At 46.4% G+C, this 21,325-nt stretch overlaps 1 protein-coding gene across 2 annotated transcripts in view; it reads right to left on the reverse strand.

Moving 5' to 3' along the window:
• The window catches only part of LOC144772185 (GLIPR1-like protein 1), a 417,152-nt gene that overhangs the window by 305,389 nt on the left and 90,438 nt on the right, over positions 1-21,325 (reverse strand). For both annotated transcript variants that reach the window (XM_078656318.1, XM_078656325.1), the window contains exon 2: positions 977-1,210. In XM_078656318.1, coding sequence (XP_078512444.1) covers positions 977-1,210 — 234 coding nt within the window. The remainder of the gene's footprint in view (positions 1-976; positions 1,211-21,325) is intronic.

The following is a 21,325-nucleotide window of genomic DNA, read 5'->3' on the forward strand; positions in this document are numbered from 1 at the left end:
TAAATAAAGTTGCATTTACTTTTAAATTAAAAAATAATTATTAAAATCTTTCCTAAATTATTTTTTTAAAAGATATATATATTTTTTTAATTCAAAAGAAATTCTTTTATATTAAATCATTCCCAATGGGATCCAACTGTGAGTCCCTGTCTCTATTATTTTTGGGGGAAATGTGTTGCAGTACCAGTGATAGGCCAAATGTTGTGCTGGACTTACTCTAGGGCTAGGCTGGAGTACACGTATAACTGTTTTGTGGCCTTTCGGGCAGATGTAACTTTAGAAATGTAGTATCTGAATAGTAATGGGCATGGAATCAGGAGATAAAGTAGCCAAATACTGGTATTACGCCCCAACCCGAGTCAACAAATAGGACCTAGGGGAATCAGAGAGGTGTTAGCGGGTATGTGGGGTTGAACAACAGATATATTCTGAAACTGCATTAATTCAAGGAGCTATAAAGAGAAGGTGGCTGACATAGTGGATTGGATTTATAAAAAAAAAAAAAATTAAACTCTTTTTATTATAATCAGCTACATCAAGGCAAAGTTCTTGAGAGTCCTGAAATGAAAGGCACGTGTATGCCTTACACTGTCTTTGGACTGCCCCACCTATATATCTTTTATAAGTGTAGTTCGAGGTTTCACTATTTGGAAGAGATACCTGTTCAAACTCCCTCCCTTCAGGAAGGAAAGCAGAGTTCAGGACGAAGATGTGGAAGCTGGGTTTGTTGGGGGGGTTTGACTTTTGTTCTCATAACTTCTGTATTTAATATTGTAAACTTTAAAGTAGGAACATTTTAAAAAGTGAGTTAATTTCATAACTGTGAATGATCAACAACAACATGCAAAAATCATGCCTACTGCATTGTGTACAGCTTGTCGTAGTCAAAACATAGGTAAGAATACAAATGCAGAGGGCAGCATCTGAGCAAGCTACTAAAAAGTGTTATCCATTAGTTGCACAATAAAAAAGTTACCTGAGTATAATATGTGCAGATGTTGGTGCAAGTTCCTTTGTCGTGATCATAATATTCACCCTGTTTGAACCATTGGTCAACAACAGGGACAGATGTGGTTCCAATCCAAATGTTTTGTCCAACTTGAGAGAGTGTAGGATGGCACATTCCCTTTTCCCTGCAACGTTTAGCTAAAGTAAATTTGCACTCTTCAGCCCATGACTTTGCTGACTTTGCTAAAGAGGAATCCCACGCCTGCAAAAGAATTGACAATTGTAATACATACGCCTGCTTGATAGCAAATGTGTTAATGGCCAACATAAACTTTTCAGGTTTTGTTTTTGGCTCAATGCAAGACATAATTTTACTTATTATCAAAAGCTAAAAAAAAAAATAACTTCTCATCTCTAACAGTTGTAACATACCTGTTCACTTTTTTAGTAAATATATTGGGATTAAACCGCCCTGAAACCTTTCCGACCAAGTCATGAATAAAATATACCCCTCTCGCCCAGTGTTACTAAACTTAATCTGAATCTTAATCAACATGCATTGAACTCCAGTTTTACAGTTTGATTCTTAAATAAGGTTCTTTGATAAGGGAGCAAAATAATTACTGGAAACAGTAGCCCAAACTTCCCAGTTAAGTTTACACTACAACATAGAATTAGTTGTCATACCTCAGCTCCGTACTGTCAAAAGATCCATCAGTTAAGTTAGATGGGATCCACAGCATAATCAGACAAGTCCAGAGGACCATTGCCAGCTCTCAAACTTTAAAAAAGAATAATGCAGCCCAATTTTCTTTAAAGAAAATGGGCTGCATTTAAAAAAACAAAACACTTTATTTAAAGGAGATCACAGACATGGTGGTCTGCTGGCATTAGCAGGCCACCATCCCGGTGATGATCTCCAAATGGGTTGATTTGCAACTTGCGACCTACCGCATTAAAATTCATGAGGTAGGTTGGATTACGACCCACTACCAGTGCTTTAAGTGGGATGAAAAAGGAAGGGCGTCCCTTAAAGAGGCGTGACCTGCATAAATAAGGATGCAACTTAAAATTACCATAGAGTGCCACCCTACCTACATATTTGCAGAGAATCACAAGTGTAAAGGGTATACATGATCACTGCTATGTGCGCTCTAAAGGGAGACCTAGGATTAGATGTCCTTGTGCTCTGAACAGCTTTTAGGCCTACTATCAGGCATTGAGAGAAACTCACACTGATTTCAACCTCATCTCAGATGTGGCCCCTATAATCACTTGGATCTGATTCGATTCAAAGCATGAACTATGCAAGAGTAATATGCTGCTGGAAACACATACTGTTACAAAACATCCTGGAAATAGCTAACATTTTGAGAAGAACAGGTATTATATTTGAATAATTAAGGCCTTTATAAGCAAAGTATGGTTTACATTGCTAAATACCGTGTGCGTATTAATCATATAATTTGTTGCGGGTGACTGCATTTAGCCATTATGAGCAGCACCTGATGATGTGTAAGTTGGCCACATTTCTATTGCCATTTTGAATGTAATTTTTTACATGTTTATGGCTGAGAGGCATGCACATTTCATTCTTGTTTGTTTTGCACCTTATGTGTTTTTGCACTGCAGATGCTGTTTTTCCAGAAGTCTTTTGCTAGCTTGTTAATGGTTTATTGTTATGTTTAGACCTCATTGGACCTTGCCCCAGCCCAAATTGCCCATACTCCTAAAATCCATGGCCCAACTTTGAAGATCTACTGTTTTGGTGATTCCAAAGATGTTTGCAGTGATGGAGGAGTGAGTACTAATAGGTTTGTTTTGCAATTGTTTATGTCAAGCTTATAGTGTTGTGAAGCGCAGATATTGGTCTGTTGGTGTGAAGTGTCGCGCAGGGATTTATTTGGTGGTGTGTTATCAATTGTCACCCTGTGATAGGTCCACGGAGAAAAGAACTGCATTGGGATTGGATAAAAGTGTTGATCTGTATTTAATTACGATCTGGACTCAAAGCTGCACACTTAAATTGACATGTGTTAATTTATTTTCATTGCCTAATCGGAATCATGAAATATTTCAGATCCCTTAGAGATTTGGTGTGGGGTGATGTGCGAGTTCCTGTCTGTGAGCTTGAGGAAGCTCCTCTGGAAGGTATGCCAAGTCATTATATGGTAACAAATATAGGCCTTCACATGTGTCCATGGCTTCGTAAATGGCATAAGTTCACAGAGAAATAAGGGACATTACAATTTCCTTAGTATGGCATATTTAGTGTAAGAGTTACTGAGAACTTGAAAGAAAGTGGTGTGTAATTATGTAGATGCTAAGTGGGATGAAGAACAGTATAAGTGGAGGAAATGTATAGCTGGGGGAACTAGGATGTATGCCGCATTTACAACCGAAAAGTCAAAAAAAGAACACCGAGAGACAAGGGTGCAGATGCTGCAGAAAAGTCTAGCGGGACACCCCCGCGCCGCACGGCCACCAGCTGCTGCGTGTGTCTCCCTCTGCCTGCCCTCTGCCTCGCCGCCGGCCTCGCTGACGCCTGGCCGCTCCCCTCTGGTTTTGCCAGTGTTTTTGCCCAAAATTTGTGCTTGTTTTTCTCTGTGCCGTCCGATCGCTTTTTTAGCGGTTTTCCTCTGTTTTGCCCGTCTATTGTGCCTGTATTCCCTTGTGCTGTACCATCGTTTTTCCTTCCTGTTTTTGCCTAATTTTCCCTCCATTTGTGCCTGTTAATTGTAATTTTATCCTCTTTGCTGTGTCCAGTGTCCTTCCTGTCTGCCCGCCTACCTCGCCGCCCTCCGCTCTCCCTCCCCGCCTCCCGCCACCGCCTGTGGCCACGCCCCTTTTCTCTTCTGTTCCCTCCCCGCTCCCGCCTCCCAGCTGCTCCGCCCACCCGCGCACTTCGCCTTAAATGGCGACCGTGCGAACGCGCAGCGTTGACGCGCAGCGGGCGCGCCGATTGTGCGCCGAAGGCGCGCCAAAGGTAAGCCCGTCTGCGCCCGTCCGCGACCGGATCGCGCCCAGCGCCAGGACCCCTGGCCCACGAAGACCCCGACCTACCCGCCTGACGTACTCCGCCGCAACCCTCATCGCACTCAACACCGGCCGACTTCCAGACTGCCACCAAGCCACTCCACGACGCACCCACGGACCTTTCAGCTGCCACGCCTGCAAGTTCACCTGCACCCGGACCTGCCCCGCACCAGCACCCGCCAAGTCGAACACCAGCAGCACCCACCTCAAGTGCATCCTGCTCAACACCCGCTCCGTCCACAGACACGCCATCGAACTCTGGAACCTCCTAGACGCCACAGCCCCTGACGTTGCCTTCCTCACAGAGACCTGGATGAACGCCTCGTCAGCTCCTGACATCGCCATCGCCATCGCCATCCCAGAGGGCTACAAGATCGTCCGGAGGGACCGAAACGCCAACCAGATGGGAGGAGGCATCGCCATCATCCACAGGAGCACCATCCGTCTTACGACCAGCATCGACAACACTCTGACCTGCGCCGAACACCTGCATTTCCAGATCCACACCAACCCGAACACCACCCTCAGAGGCACCCTGATCTACCGACCCCCTGGACCACGCACGCAATTCAGCGAGGACATCGCCGACTTCGTCAGCCCGCATGCCCTCCCCTCCGCTGACTACATCCTCCTGGGAGACCTCAACTTCCATCTGGAGAACAACAACGACCGCAACACCAGCACCCTGCTCGACAACCTCGCCAACCTGGGACTCAAGCAACTGGTGTCCACCCCCACCCACCTCGCCGGACACACACTCGACGCAGTCTTCTCTTCCAGCACAGACATCGACTTCAGCCACGCCACAGAGCTTCAATGGACGGACCACAGCTGCGTCCACTTCACCTTCAAGAGAACAACGACCCACCAACACCAGCAACAGGCCGCCCGCAGAAGCTGGAACAAGATCACGGCAGACCAGCTCGCCACCTCCCTGAGCCAGCACCCTCCTGCCAGCTCAGCGAACCCCAGCCAGGCCGCCGACAACCTCACGAAGTGGATCAGCAACTGCGCGGACGAACTTGCCCCACTGAGGACCCCGCCTAGCAGACCCGGCAGCAAGAAGGCCCCATGGTTCACCGACGAACTCAAGAGCTCCAAGAAGAACTGCCGAGCCCTCGAGAAAGTCTGGAGAAGGGAACCGACACCAGACAACAGGACCTCCTTCAAACTTGCCACCCGGAAACACCACCAGCTGATCCGCGCCGCCAAGAAAACAGCATTCAAGGACCGGTTGGACAACAACGCACACAACTGCAAGGAACTCTTCAACATCGTGAAAGAGCTTTCCAACCCCAGCGCAGGAAACAACGACATCACCCCATCGCAAGACCTCTGCAACTCCCTCGCTTCATACTTCCACAACAAGATCGCGGACATACACAACAGCTTCAACAACCAACCAACGCACACCAGGACCGAACAACCACCCCCCACCACCACCCTCCACGCCTGGACCCCGATCAGCACCGAAGACACCATCCGCACGATGAACTCCATCCACTCCGGATCACCGACCGACCCCTGCCCTCACCACGTCTTCAACAAGGCCGACGCTGTCATCGCACCCCACCTGCGAGACATCATCAACACATCCTTCGACACCACCATCTTCCCGGAGAGCTGGAAGCACGCCGAACTCAGCGCTCTACTCAAGAAACCAACAGCGGACCCCACCGACCTCAAGAATTACCGCCCCATCTCGCTCCTCCCGTTTCCAGCCAAAGTCATCGAGAAGACCGTCAACAAGCAGATGGCCGCCTTCCTCGAGACGAACGGATCCCTCGACCCCTCACAGTCCGGCTTCCGAGCCAATCACAGCACCGAGACCGCCCTCATCGCCGCCACCGATGACATCCGAACCCTGATGGACAATGGAGAAACAGCGGCCCTCATCCTCCTAGACCTCTCCGCGGCTTTCGACACGGTCTGCCACCGCACCCTAGTGCAGCGTCTCAACAACGCCGGAATCCAGGGGAAGGCACTGGAATGGATCATCTCCTTCCTCGACGGAAGAACACAGAGAGTCCGCCTACCACCGTACAAGTCAGAGGCCTCCGAAGTCATCTGCGGCGTCCCCCAAGGATCATCTCTGAGCCCCACCCTCTTCAACGTCTACATGAGCCCCCTCGCGGCCATCGTACGCAAACACAACCTCAGCATAATCTCCTACGCCGACGATACCCAGCTGATCCTCTCCCTGACGAACGACCCCGCCGCCGCCAGAGCCAACCTGCACGAAGGGATGAAAGAGGTAGCCGAGTGGATGACGACCAGCCGCCTGAAACTGAACTCAGACAAGACGGAGGTCCTCATCCTGGGCTCCTCACCCTCCGCCTGGGACGACTCCTGGTGGCCCCCCGCCCTGGGCACCGCACCCAAACCGACAGACCATGCACGCAACCTGGGCTTCATCCTGGACTCCTCCCTCTCCATGACCAGGCAAGTCAACAACGTCTCCTCGGCGTGCTTCAACATCCTACGCATGCTACGGAAGATCTTCTGGTGGATCCCCACCGAGACCAGGAAGACCGTCACCCAGGCCCTCGTCACCAGCCGACTGGACTACGGCAACGCCCTCTACGCCGGTACCACCGCCAAGCTCCAGAAGAGACTCCAGCGGATCCAGAACGCCTCAGCCAGACTCATCCTCGACATCCCACGAACCAGCCACATCTCCGGACATCTGAGAGACCTTCACTGGCTCCCCGTCAACAAAAGAATCACCTTCCGCCTCCTCACCCACGCACACAAAGCCCTACACGACCAAGGCCCGAGCTACCTCAACAGCCGAGTCAACTTCTACGCTCCCAAACGCCACCTCCGATCAGCCAACCACGCCCTCGCCGCCGTCCCCCGCATCCGAAGAGCGACTACAGGAGGAAGGTCCTTCTCCTACCTGGCCGCCAAGACCTGGAACTCCCTCCCTCCCGACCTGCGCCTGACCCAAGACCACCTCTCCTTCAGGAAGAAGCTGAAGACCTGGCTGTTCGAGCAGTAGCGGCACCCCCCCCTCCCCCCCCCCCAGCGCCTTGAGACCCTACGGGTAGGTAGCGCGCTCTATAAGTGTCAATGATTGATTGATTGATAGCAATGAAAGTGACTCCTGTGATGATCTCATAGATGCCTTGTTGTCCTCATACCCACCACCTTATACTGCCCAGTCAACAGATCAAGCTTGTGCTACCACTAATAGCAGTACTATTGCCATAGCCGGACTCTGTTCTATTGGTCCAACACTGCCTCTCATCTATCTTCAAATGGCTGGCGGAGTCACAGCTCAAATGCAACGAAGGGAAGTCAGAGATTCTGCATTTTGGCAAATTTCCTTTCAATTTTAGAGAGCAGCTCTGGCCTCCCGAGTACCCACTACCGACCTCAAAAGGGCAGCCAGTAAAAAATGTGGGGGTCTGGCTCAATGAAGGTCTTTCCTTCTCAGTACATATCAAGAAGCTGGCCGGCGGTTGCTTCCGCCTGCTTAAATCTTTTAGAAGATTTTTTCCCATTTTGCCGCAGGAGGCGAGGGTAACGGTCACTTGTGCGTTAACCTTGTCTTATTAGATTACGCCAATGCCCTCTTTGCTGGTATACCGGGTTACCTGCTGAAGAAGCCCCACGTGGTTCAAAATACTGCAGTCAGACTCCTATTAGGTTAGCCGTCCAGGGACAGTGTGCTTCAGCAGTTGCGCTCTCTCCACTAGCTGCCCGTGGCATCTAGAGTGAAATTTAAACTTCTGACTTTGGCTCACTGGCACTCCACGGATGTGGCCTTCTTTACCTGTAGAGGCGTCTATCCTTCTACGTCCCTGCACACTCCCTGTGCTCTTCGTCCTAATGTTATGCCCAGGTCCCACGTTTCAAGCGTCAGAGGATAGGAGGCAGCTCTTTTGCAGTGAAAGCGGCGGTTGCATGGAATGCTCTTCCTCTGGTCCTGCGCACCATCCAGGATCCAGTTGTACTTAAGAAGAAATTCAAAACTCATCTATTCATCTGATGCCCACTGCTTTACCCCCTTCAGTCTCGCGCCGGGACACTCATGAGTAGCCGTGCGCGTAATAAATGTATATAACATAACATAACATAACAACATAGCCCCTCTTGACCCAAAAGTGAATCAGATTGGACAATCACCTCAAACTCTTCCTTTTACAGTTGCACCTACTGAGATAGCTACTACAGTGGCTGCTCTGGTTTTTTCTACCCTTGTTGTGCCTGTTCCCGCCTTGATGCCCCAGGCCATACCAGCTCAGACTTTAGCCATTACCCTTGTACCTGCCCAGGTGACTTTTGCCCAGATTCCTGCAGTTCAAAGAGCTGTAGGTTGAGTGTCTGCGACAGAGTTTACACTGACGTCACAGAATTCACAATGTTGCTTGGAACCCACACCAAAACGTACAAACCATGAGAGGAAGGAGATTTGTTTTCACAACACTAGTTGCCCAAAATAGGATGGGACATATTAAGAACAGAATTTTGCCCTCATAGTTTTAGGAGTCCCCCGAGAGTGGAGGGACAGATGAGATCAAGTCACCATCAGGGATTCGGTTAAAAATAGACCCTTATATATATTAAAGCTGAAAGAAGAATTGAAAGAGATTATCAGAGGATGTTCAGACCTTTCTTATTTGAATCAGTACCAAGAATATGAGCTGATCTATTTGAGTAAAGAGATCACTAAACGTGCAGCTATGACACATGAAAGATTATCAGACTTGGCAGGGAAATATGACAAAGATCTTTATAGAAGTCTTCCCTTGCAGAAGAGTTTCAGAGCTCAAATAGATCATGATGCGATTATCAGCATGCGAGCTTCATGGATGAGGTTACATATTACTGAACTGGTTAAGTACATTCGGAAATGGAGTGATTTTGACAGGTTGGAGAGCAAGTGGGCAAAGAAACAAGATAAGAAAATTAAGCAAACAGACAGTGTAGGGGTGTATTGGAAACCACATCCAGCCCCAGACGGAAATAAGGCTCAGACGTTCCCTATGACTGAGGTACCAGGTGGAGGATAAGTTCATGTGCCATGGAGTGGAGGTGATCATGCATCATTTACAAACAATTCCCCCAAATTGAGACAGAATGCTTCCTGATGTTACACTGAGGTTGACAGGTTTGTTAAGATTTCAAAGGTTTTGTGGATGTATTAGAATACTCTTGTCAACATTGTTGTACCGTATACTTTATGGGCTGAGTGGAAGATAGCTGTACGGTGGCCCTGTGTGGAACCCCTAAGAGGTCATCGTATTCATGCGCCATCTCCTACGGTGATGACAATGTATGATGAGGTGATGACATTTCTGAAGGAAATGGTCCTGCCAGGGATATTAATTGGCTTAAGATCAACAGAACGACCCAGGAAGCTAAAGAGCCAGTGCATGCCAAATTTTAACAATTGTTGCAGGTGTTTAAATAACTTAGTGGTTTGGAAAACCCTGAAAGGGTAGAAATTGGGGGATTTGTGTCAGTTCCTAATTGTATTTCACCTAGATATTAGTATCAATCAATCAATCAATCAGGGGTTTCTAAACCGCAGCTACTCACACACGAGTCTCAATGCACTTGGGGGCGGGAGGCAGCTTCACTGAATGCTGGGGTCATAGGAAGAGCCAGGTCTTGAGGTCCTTCCTGAACTGGAGCAGTGTAGGTACTAGCAGGAGGTGGAGGGGGCGGATGTTCCAGGCCTTGGCTGCAAGGTAGGAGAAGGACTTTCCTCCTGTTCTGGTCTTGCAGATGCGTGGGCAGATAGAGGTCAGCTGATCAGAGGTGTCTCTTGGGTGCGTGGAATGAGAAATGGTTGTTTAGGTATGCAGGTCCGATGTTGTGGAGGCCCTTGTATGCGTGAGTGAGGGGCTTGAAGGTTATTCTTCTTTTGATGGGGAGCCAGTGGAGATCGTGGAGGTGGTGAGTGATGTGGGTGTGACAGGGATGTCTAGGATCAGTCTGGCTGCGGCATTCTGGACTGTCTGGAGTTTGCGGATTAGTTTCTTGTTGATTCCAGCATAGAGTGTGTTGCCATAGTCCAGTCTGCTACTAATGAGGGCATGCATGACCATGTTTCTGGATTCAGAAGGGATCCATCTGAACATTTTTCGGAGTATACGGAGGGTGTTGAAGCAGGCCAAAGATACAGCGTTGATCTGGTGGTTCATCATGAGCAATGAGTCAAGTATGATGCCGAGGTTTCGTGCGTGGTCCTTCAGGGTGGGGGGTTTCCGAGGGCTGAGGGCCACCAGGTGCCGTCCCATGCGGAGGGGGTAGAGCCAAGGATGAGGACTTCTGTTTTTTCTAAGTTGACTTTCATCCAGGATGCAACAGCATGTATTCCTTCTTGGAAGTTGTGCCTGGTGATGTTGGGTCCTTTGAGGTCTGCCGAGTGTTTCTTCAGGAGGGGGTTGACTTTGTCTTGTTCCCAGTCATCGGGTAATGTGGTGGTTTCTAGGGAGCAGTTGATCGTATAGCGTAGTTCAGGTGTGATGGTTGTGGTGGCTCTGTGGAAGATAAGGGTGGATAGGGATCTGAGGGTGCTCCGGAGTGGATGCTCTTCATGGTCTTTAGGGTGTCTTCTGTCATGAGCGGGGTTCAGGTGAGCAGGGTCTGTTGGGTGGCGTCGCTGTGGGTGGGATCTGGAGCAGTGTGGAGGTCTTGGTTGTTGAAGTATGTATATCCAACAGAATGTGATTTGTTGCCAGTCCAAGCTGTTGGATGAGAATTTGAAGTACACCAGATACTGTAGTGATGAGCAAGAAATGAAACAGAGGAGACTTATAGAAAGGTTCATGCTGGCACAAACGAGGCTAGCACAGAGAGGATTTCAGAATCAGCCGTATGTGGGAAAGGTTTGGCAGAATGCATGGTGTAGGATTGCTGAGTGGAGTCAAATGGCTCAAGGTGAAAATGGTATATCCTCTAGTAGAGGACGCAGTGTTCCGGTTGATTCGAATTCAAGAGTAGATATTGCGACATTGAAGAAATCGACTCCATGTCATTATTGAAATATGTTAGGTCATTGGAAACAGGAATGCTGTCAAAACTCTAATCCTATAGTCAGCGATAGTCAAATGCAAAATGTCAATCCTACCCAAATACAGAATGTTTCGGTTCAGAGAAAGTAAAGTCCAAATCAGTCACAAACCCCAATGATGCAAGTCCCACACGGTCCGATGGCTTCGCAGAACATGGGCATCCCCAGATTAAGTGTGACCCAAGCCCAAATTCTTTCCAGAATCGGAAGCCATTTCAACTGTACCCCATATTTGAGAATGAGAGATTTGACTCTTATCAATTACAATAGCCGGCCCTGGTGAAGATTGCACACTTGGCACAGTAAAGGAGGTAGACCAGAGTAGTTCATTCATAAAAGGCAAGGCGAATGGTCACCAAGTATAATTTTTGATCAACACTGTTACTACCCGTGCCACTGTTAGAACAGTGGAGGATCCAGATCTACCCCACTCGGGAAAGAGAATCCAGGTTGTTGGTGTTACAAATAAACAGTTAACTAGCCCTGTGTCAAAGAAAGTCTTTGTTAAAATAGGCTCATTCGAAGAAGACCACAAGTTTGCTGTACAGGATTTGAGTCCCATAAACCTGTTAAATAGGGATCTTTTGTGCAGGTTAAATTGCAGTATTTACTGTACACCAGTTGATGATGATTTTCAAACAAATGATGAGAATGTTGAATTGAAAATGGCTAGACAAGGGACAGCGGTAGGGCTATTCACTGTGAGGACAGTAGAGCGCTTAATTTAAGAGATACCATGAAACCTGAAGTATGGGATTGCTCAAGGAAAGATATTGACTCATTAAAGTTGTCCAAATAAAGATTAAACCTAAGGCTGAGTATTTGAGAACGCCTCCATACAACTTCACACCCGAGACAGTGGCTGGAATTACACAAGGTATTGAGTCAGGATAACCGCTTGGCTCCGTGAGCCCTCCCGCCCCGCACATATATCCTGGCGATAAACGTGAGCAGTATTTGCTAATTTAAGTAGGTGAAGGGAAGCATTCACTTACCATCTGCTTTTGAGGCTCCACCGCGCAGTAGACCCGAAGAACTGTCTCCGTCTCTTTGGCGGCCTTCGAGGTGCTGAGGCCGGGATCTCGAGTGAGGGGAGTGTCCGGCCGTGATTGCAACACCAGCGGCCTCTGATTGCGATGGGAAGCCGGTCGGAGAGAACCTGAGATCTGCGAGCCGGAAGAGATGATACCAACCCACCCCCAATAGTGGGTTGCCCTGCAGGAGGTGCGAAATAGCCGGGACGGAGAGAGTCCATGATGCCCAGTTCCCCTTCGGTGTGATACCCGGTTATGTTAACAGCCCTCCCTGGGAACCGGTGGGTGGCTCCCGGGCAGCAGGGAGCTTGTTTAGCCTTTCGGTGACTCTCCTTTCTGCTGCCTGCCCTGACTATTGAGATCCCGCTGTGAATCCTGCTGATCCCGGGGGTCGGACCCGCTCCTGAGGTGCGGTGGAGGGGAAAGAGAATGTGACGGCTGAAATGGCGGATGCTACTTTCCCGTGCATCCCTCACCCGGGCAGAGAAACCGGTGCACAAGAGAATCCCGGGGTCTGGCTATGTGAGAAACCGCCCACGCCCAAACATATACTGGCTGCACTAACAACCCTGCAGACAGCCCTGATCCGGGAGGCCCGAGATTTGGGACAAAGGATGGCCGCCATTGTTGTCCCGCCATCTTGTAACGGCACGGATCGCTCTCAAGGAGGCGCCGCTGTGTCTGCCTCTGCTTCATCGACGTATTCCCCGGATGAGTCTACATTCTTAGAGACGTGGATAGATTTGGTTCATGAGCTTACTGTGGATGCATCTGTGGCGCATGTGATTGTCTCACCGGGGCCTTTCTCTGATCGGCAAGTGGAGGAACAGCATCGATACACGGCTTGGGCGGCCCTGTTGGGGTTTTGGCGCTTCCCGCATCGTGTGTTTCCCTTTCCGTGTCTGACGGGACTGTGTTCGGACTCGAGACTGTTGGCGGTGTTAACATTGTTCCAATCAGACTTCCGCCGTGCATCATCGGCGAAATTTCGGTGGCTGGGGTCCTATGGAGCGGCGACACTGCCTGATCATCCCGGTGTAATCGGACCCTTTGTGCTACTTTGTATCCCGTTTGAGGGATGGTTCAACGTTGGTACTATTGACAAACGTGGCCAGGGGTGAATTCGATTGGAACATGGAGGGACTCATGGCTGGTTGATGGTGATTTGAGGGGCGCTTAGCGGGGTTGTCATTGATTGCGTTACACGTGATTGCTGCTACCTGTACTTCTTTTACCATTACTGTTTATACGATTTTTGCACGCGGAGGTGGGAGGGGCCGGATGACCAGATCGAGGGCCCTTCTCCTGTATTTTTTCTCTTCTTTTTCTCTTTTTCTTCTCTGTATTTCGGGTCTCTTATTTAGGGCGACAGGCACGCTGCTGGGGGGGTAGCCCGTAGCCTTTTGCAGGGGTGCAGGGTTGAGGGTTGGGGGATGGGTTTGTTATTTTGTTCTATCCTTGTTTCTATGGCCCTTTGCCCTTTTCCTTTTTCGATGTCGTCGTCTTCCATGTCTCCCATATTGTGTTTCGCCTTGAGGGGTGGGGCTAGTTCGCCATGATTGCTTGGTGTTTATTGCATCTATCCTGACTCATATACCCCCTCCCCCATCCTTTTCATCTATGTACATCACTGGCGTAAAAATCTTTTGCTTTAGTTAGCTGTATTAGGGGTGTGTGTGATTATGCGACATTGATTTTCATTTTATTTTTCGTTATTACAAAATGAACCGTCTCAGATCCTTATTATCGCATGGTACTTTAATTATATGATATATCCTGGATGCTACTCAGCTCTTGAACTCCGGACCGCTGTATGTTTTTCTAATACATTACTTTTTAATCGATTTGAATAGCGGCCGGCCGGACTGGTTGTAGGCCCATGTTTGTATCTCCGTACCATAACAATAAAGGTTCTTTAAGAAAAAAAAAAGAAAAAAAAAAGGTATTCAGTCAGTGACACAATAGGGGATTTTGAAAGAGATAATGGGAAGCCTGTGTAATTCGCCAATTATGAGCTTGCAGAAGCCAAACAGCAAGAATCACAGATGATTTGAGAAAGATTAATAATATTGCTATTCCATGTTGTCCTGTGGAACCAAATCCAGCTGTAATACTGTTTTATATATCCTGTGAAGCAGAGTGGTCCACTGTGGTTGATTTGTATCAGGCATTTTTCTCAATCCCCTTGCATTGTGGAAAACGTGTAATATTTTACTTGGCATAAGCGGCAGCCATTTTGGCTGTGATGTCCATTTAAGTTTCCTTTATAATTCTTTCGTCTTTTCACTCGGCATGTGCTATCTATTTTAGTTGACTTCCTGACTCAGCTAAAAGCAATGTATGTGCTGAGAGTTTGTAGCTGCCAGTACACCTGTTAACTGTCAATCATTTACTGCTACCATAAGCATTTCTGCTCCCCCTCCCACTTTGATGACCATGGAGTTATTCATATGCCCTTGTTTGCTGATAACTATTGCTAAAACGTGTTCTTCCTATTTCTGTTCACATGCTTACACTGCACAAAACCTGTATAAAAAGGGCACTGGTTTGTGAAGCCAGGGTACTACCTCAGGCAGCACCTGAGAGTGCTGTGTGGTTGTAGTCCCACTCATGAGTGAATAATAAACTTGTTATTTATTTCCAACTCCAGTGCTGATCTTTATTTTGTTGGTCTTTGAACCCGTGAACAAAAGGGTAACGCTGCACCAGTGTACCCTTAAAAAGGTATATTTCCACAGTTGGCGCTTGACTCCTGGGGCCATATTGGAGACGCGGCCGTCCAAAGGTGTGGTCTTGATAGAGGATTGGAATTTTGCTGAGGAAGCGCACTGCACGAGGAGACCTTTGTCTTTGCAGGCCGACGTGATGTTTACTGTTTTCCCGATTTGACCCTCCAGGTGGTGGCCAGTCTCAACTCGGTTTTTCTTTGGCGCACTTCTGTAGTGACCATTAGGTCGACCAGAGATCAGCAGGTGGGAGTTGGAGCCTTCTGTTTGGTAAGGTCGCTAAAGCGGCACTCTTGATTTGTTAAGCCTGGGCTTTTTGTTTGAATTTGTTATTCAATCTTTGCAAAGTTTGAAGGCAGGTAATGTGGAGATTTTTCTCCTTTTTTTAAATATTTTGAAGTAGTAATATTTTACACATTGGTAAAGCATGCCTGTTCTCTGCACACCCCGTAGGTGGTGTTGCTGCTCTGGTGGTACCAAACAAAGTTAAGAAAAAAGTCAGCCGGCTCCCTCAGAGGGGACACCTAATAGAGACATGTATGTCAAATATGGTATTTCTTCCAGTGTGGAACAAATACACAAAAAAAGATTGTGATCTACAATGGCCAGTGAATGGGTCATTGGATTTTTTTAAAAGTTCAATATGTAGAGCAGTGTTTATTTAACCCCTTCCACGCTGATGACGAGCTGGGCTCGTCATCAGGTAGCCTCCTCGCACGCTGATGACGAGCCCAGCTAGTCACGTAAAATGCGCTTTTTAAAATCGCCGCGTACGGCAAAAAAAGCCGCCGCACGCGTGCGGTTAAAAGAAAAAGTAGACAGAATATGTTTGATTGTGTGCATATGTGGGAGAAAGAAGTGCAAGAGAGAGCGAAAAGAGCAGAAGCTATAGCAGAAAAAGAAAAACGAAAAACAATATATCAAAAAGCGCTAGAATTAAAAAATAAAGAAAAGAAGGGAAAAATAGAAAAAGAAGATAGGGAACGTCAAGTAGAGGTAAATGGCCTGTATCATATTAGGCGCCCTATTTATCCCATACTTAATAAACCTCAGGATGACTGCATCCTATTAGAACGCCCCCACCCGTATAAAATTCCCACTCAAAGTCCCCTTGATGAGGTTTCTGACGACGAGCATTTGTCTTCAGAAATAAAAGATAAAGATAAACAAGATGGGCGTCAGACTCGCTCTACTTTGACTAAGGCAGAAAAGGATACCTTAAAACCTGCTGCTAAGGAGGAGGCTCGCCGGCCTCACGCTGCATCACACATTGTAACAATGATTCAACAGTGGAAAAATACAGAGCAATTTTATTTTGTAGAAAAATTTGTTTGGGAGGTAATATTTGATTATAGACAAATTTCTCAGGAATTAGAGCCAAAGGATATAAATATTGATTATAAACAATTAACAGATGGGACTTTCCCTTTTTCTGCCTTATCTAATATGATTAGACAAATTGTTAACCCGTTGGCTGCTTCCGCTTTTTTGCGGCAGTGCGGCCGTTTTAAAAACGGGCGCGGTCGCGCCGGCCATTGGCCGACGGCAGCACCAGTGAGGTAGTGCTACCGTCGGCCAATGGATGACGGCAGCAGCCAACGGGTTAAGATACGAGACCCAACATTATGTTTACGAAAGGAGCAAGAATTAGCTAGAAAACAGAAAGGTGTAGAAACCGTTCAATCTCCAGCATAGAAAGTAGATGTTCCGGTGGAAGAGTTTGCACCCAGTAGTACTACAGTTACTGTGAAACCTATGCGTGAAGCTGCACCCCTGTATGTTCCTCCAAAGGGGGTGGGAACAAATGATGACAAAACTTCGGATGATGCAAAGGGATATTTATATATTTTTGGGTTTACACTCCGTGGAGTAGAGCTGATGTGATGGCTTTTAAAGCTGCTTTGCCCGACCCCAGGAAAAATATTGCCGCCTTCTATGAGGAGGTGGAAGGAGCCATTAGCTCCTGCACTATGACCTTGCCAGATATTGATATGTTCTTTGGGCTTAATTTGTCTCCTGATATGTGGAGAACAATACGTAAAATAGTTGACAATGTAGTATATGGTGATACCTGGGAACATTTAGAACAAATAGATGCGGAAAGGGAGCCTGCGCAGAAACCTCAGAAAGAGATATTAGATCTTCCTAAAGCTATTGTGACTTAGTTAAAGCCTCTCATACCCCCTAAGAAAAGAAATTGTACTACATTAGTGTCCTGTAAACAGAAAACGGATGAGTTTGTTTCTGACTTCTTTTCAAGGTTTGAGGAAAACAGTCCATGATTTTAGTGATCAGTCATTGGCCGATGATACGGGTAAGCATTTGTTTGTTGACAAATTTGTCGCAAATATGTTACCAGAAATAACTAGTCGTTTAAAGGCCAGCGAGAGTTCTTGGACCACGTCTTCCCCAGTTTCCCTTTTGACTATGGCCCAATGTTATGAGCGACAGGAACAGGAAGCTAAAGGCAGGGAGGATAAGAAGGTTAAACACAACAGTTATGTTGGCTCAAGTATGTGGTCCACCATTTAGGGGAGGTGGAAGAGGTGGACGTGCAATGTATAAACCTGGGGTGCACCCTCTCCCTTGAGCAAATTTGTCCCCTGATGTAGCAGGGTTTCTGTTCCCCCACAGAACTGTGCACAGAGGATTGGAACCTCAGCGAATTAGGGTGACCCAAAACTCACCTTAGTACCCAACAAACCCCTTACCGAGCTAGCTACAGTGTCTCATTGGTCATAACAAACTCCCAACGTTTAGACAAACCAGAACATGAGCTTACAATACCTCAGGTTACGTGGAACACATGAGCACTCTTTCGTTATACAATCATTTCAAACCAGAACGTGGAGTAAATGAGGACACATGAACATTTGAAATATTTATTTACTAATGTCGTCTTCTCAGGCGCAGTATCTTAGATAATACAAGGAAACATATTATCAGAAGCAAAGTTATCAGCATAGTTACTAGTCCATACAAAGCAAATAGTGACAGCATGTTAACATGCTGTAATGAATAAGAGTTAACAACACTTATTTCTCACCCTCCCTAACACATATATTATATTAATAGCTAAGAAGGTCTCTTTGGGTTTTAATTAGGGCGGGCCCATACCTCAGGATCCTAGAATGAAGAGATCACATCAGCATACACCAGCTCTCTCTGCATGCGAACAGCATAAAGTGTGTTGTGTGTGCCTTAAGCAAAGCAATATAAAACCCGCCTAAAAGCCAAAGTTGGCAGAAGCTGCACTTATGTTATGTCTATGAAGGCGCGAAGATCAGACCTCATAACAATTCAGTATCTTGTTGTTCCTAAAGCTTCAGCACTCTCTGTACAGACATAGTTTATTAAGCAAAGCTGATATCAGAGTAATAACATATTATTCTCATGTAAACCACAACGAACTACTAGGTTGAAAACTAAATCAACAATTAAGTGTCGTGTGCAGAAGCAGCAAAAGGAAAAATGCTGTTTAAACATGTAATGTGCCTATGCTAACTTAACGCATTATAAAGATATATAGTAGCTATATGACACCCCCCATGATCCGAGGACGGATAAGATAAGATAAGATAAGGGCAACTTCATGAAAGCAGAGTTCAAGAACCATGAACAACCCTATAAGTATAAAAAACCGCAGAAATCAAATTAAAATATAAAAAATGTTAATTTTAGAATTCCACAGCACTCAAGCCAATAGGACTGGTAGGTGAAAAAATGCAAAAAGTTGGGCATCATCATAAACCAAGAAGGTTCTTCAAGGCAAGACCGAATATGCAAAATATGCAGCTACAGCCTCCAACAGGAAATCACCGCCATCATCCGAAAACAGTTCAGCCATCCAATTCAAAAGAGGAAAAGAGCAAACGTGTTCTCCCAACACTGGAGCCTCTATTACCATCAGAGGACAACTCGGTGGGTTTTCAAGGTAGCTCAGTGCCAAGAAATCTTGCGCCGCCGTAAGAATGTTCCAAGGACCCATTAGTCCATGCATCGCTGCTAAGGCCATAATCCTGTCGCCAGTACAAACCAACTCGTGAGTAACGATGGGACTCATCAGCTGATTAAAGTCGACTTCAGGAGAAACCGGTCCGCAGAGACACAAATCAATGGCCCAATCAAAGTCACAGCTTAGGCAATGAAATACAGGCTGGACACAGGTGAAGTAGGAAAATCGAAACGATAATCCATATGCCGTGCTTAAAATCGCAAGCGGCAGCGTGCCATAATATTCAAGCATTCGGTCCCGAAACAGCGGCAGGAGGGGCTGGGCTGCTCCTTCCACATGTGGGGCATCCATATTTAAGGAAGCAAACAATCACTAGAACGGCTGCCGCTAGTGCCAGGATAACCGGGAATCCACCAAATAAACTTGAAAAAATGGAATGGAAGAAAGCAGGGATGACTCCAAAGATTTTTTCAAATGAAGTTACAAGACCACTGCTAACAGATTTAAAAAAATGCGCCAGCCCATTTGTGGAGGACGCGTTGAAGATAGAATGTACCATTTCGCTGAAATGCAACGGTAAATCAGTATTTAAAAGGGCCTGAACTTCTGTTCGTGTATTAGCAATGTGAAGAACGAAAGTTTCCCTAGCCGAACTCAAGGCCACTTCTTTCTGGGACAATAGAGCCCTTATTCTGCTCATGCCGCTGAATTCTGCTTTCAAGGTTGGGATGCGTGGCCAAATGGAAACCTCCCTATTTTCATGTGTGGGTGGGTACAGGACATTTCTGCAGCAAACGACACGCTCAGTTACAGTTACCACATAAGCTACACCTTTAACTAACCCGCAACAATCTTCATAATTTAAAAGTAAATAACTTCCGTTCCCTAGTAAGGTAAAAGTCGGGGTGATTGCAGGAACTGGAGTCCCTTTTAAAACACAGGCCAAGTTCGGCCGGTCTTGGTTACAGGAACCGTGCAATTGTATATGCCTACACATTAGCGAATGGTCTGGTGTTTCTGTACACTCTTCCCCATTCAGATAAACCTCCTGTCCGTCTTTCAAATATCTATAAGTGAAAGGAAGGGACCAGACTTCATGGAGAAATGCACTACCTAAGGGTTCATAGCGACCTATGGCAACATATCGCATACAATTTGTAAATTTATACAATGCAAAAGGTAAAGTTATTAAACCGTGGATAAGCCACGTTGCATCGTTGGCCTCTGCCACCGAAAAAGGCAAGGACTCCAATCTCTCAATATGTAACATAGAAAAGGAAGCATCTCGCATGGAAAGCAAGCGCTGCTTGTCAGTCAAATTAAAGGGGGCAAAGAGAGAAGAAACATTCATGTAGCTCCATGGCACCTTGCCAGTTTTCAACGTTTGAAGCGTCCATGCAAATTGCATGATAGAACGTAATTGATTCTGACCATGGTACAATACAGACACTTCATCATGCACAATATCCACTACAGAAGACACAATATTATCCAAAGTGTAAATGCGGGAAGAAAGCATGTTAATACTATTATCTACCACAGCAAGCACCTTTTCTAAATTCACCTGATCAATAGCTCTAAGGCGTGTCGCAGCCTCAATCTGCGATGTCTTCCAGATTTCATTGTAAACAGCATATATCCATCTTTTTGATCTACCACTAGCCGGGCCCTTTATGAAGTCATTCAAATCTATATCATCATTCAGCTTTGCAAGATGTAATTTAACTGCAGACAATGTTGAATGTTTCAGCCAATTCTGACACAATTTGCCCACAGAGTAAGTCGTGACAGAATGCTCAGTTTCAAAACATGGATCAGGTCTAACCTGTGTAAAGCCATCAGATAAACCCAGAAAACGGTGCTGGCATGATTCCGCACTTCTGTGCCACACTAGCCAACCTTTCAGATCCATACTGGATATGTTAAAGGATGAATTTAATAATAGGGTCTGCAAGTCCCTAATCGAAAACTGAGTATTATTACTCCAGCCAGAATACTCCTCTAACTCAGGGATGGTCGGAGTATTCAATTTTTTAGAAGTAGCCAATCCAAAGCAAGTTGTCTGTGAAATAGAAGAATTCAAAAACAACATCTGATTCGGGATGAGACAAGCACGGTGCAAAGCCTCAGTTCCTCGTACCTGCCAGCCTTTAGAACGCCAAACTGATTTAAGGTCAATAGTATCCTTCCACAATTCATAGCCGCCAACAGCCAGCTGATCAAGAAAGGACTTCGAATACAATAATTTGGTATCGGTAAGTCTAACCTTGGACATAGGCTTCTGTGCCATTCTGAAATAAAAGGACTCGGGATTGGACTGATTGAAGTCAGTAAAATAATTGTACTTTTTCAAAAAAGTACTCGAACTGCCTTGTTTAGGAGCTGGGCAATGCTCCCGTTGGGTATAATTTACAGTATTCCTTCTTGATGCTGTTTTATGTAAGAAGTGATTTCCAAAATGTTGAAAGCAAAACAAATCACCATAATTAGCAGATTCTAAATACAAATCCCCAGCATCAAAGGCAGCATAGTATTTCAAATCAGAAAACAAAGACTCCACGGCCTGAACATCCCAATCATCAGAACAAATGTTTTGTTT

Source organism: Lissotriton helveticus, chromosome 1_1, assembly GCF_964261635.1.
Source record: "Lissotriton helveticus chromosome 1_1, aLisHel1.1, whole genome shotgun sequence".
In the NCBI taxonomy this organism is placed as follows: Eukaryota; Metazoa; Chordata; class Amphibia; order Caudata; family Salamandridae; genus Lissotriton; species Lissotriton helveticus.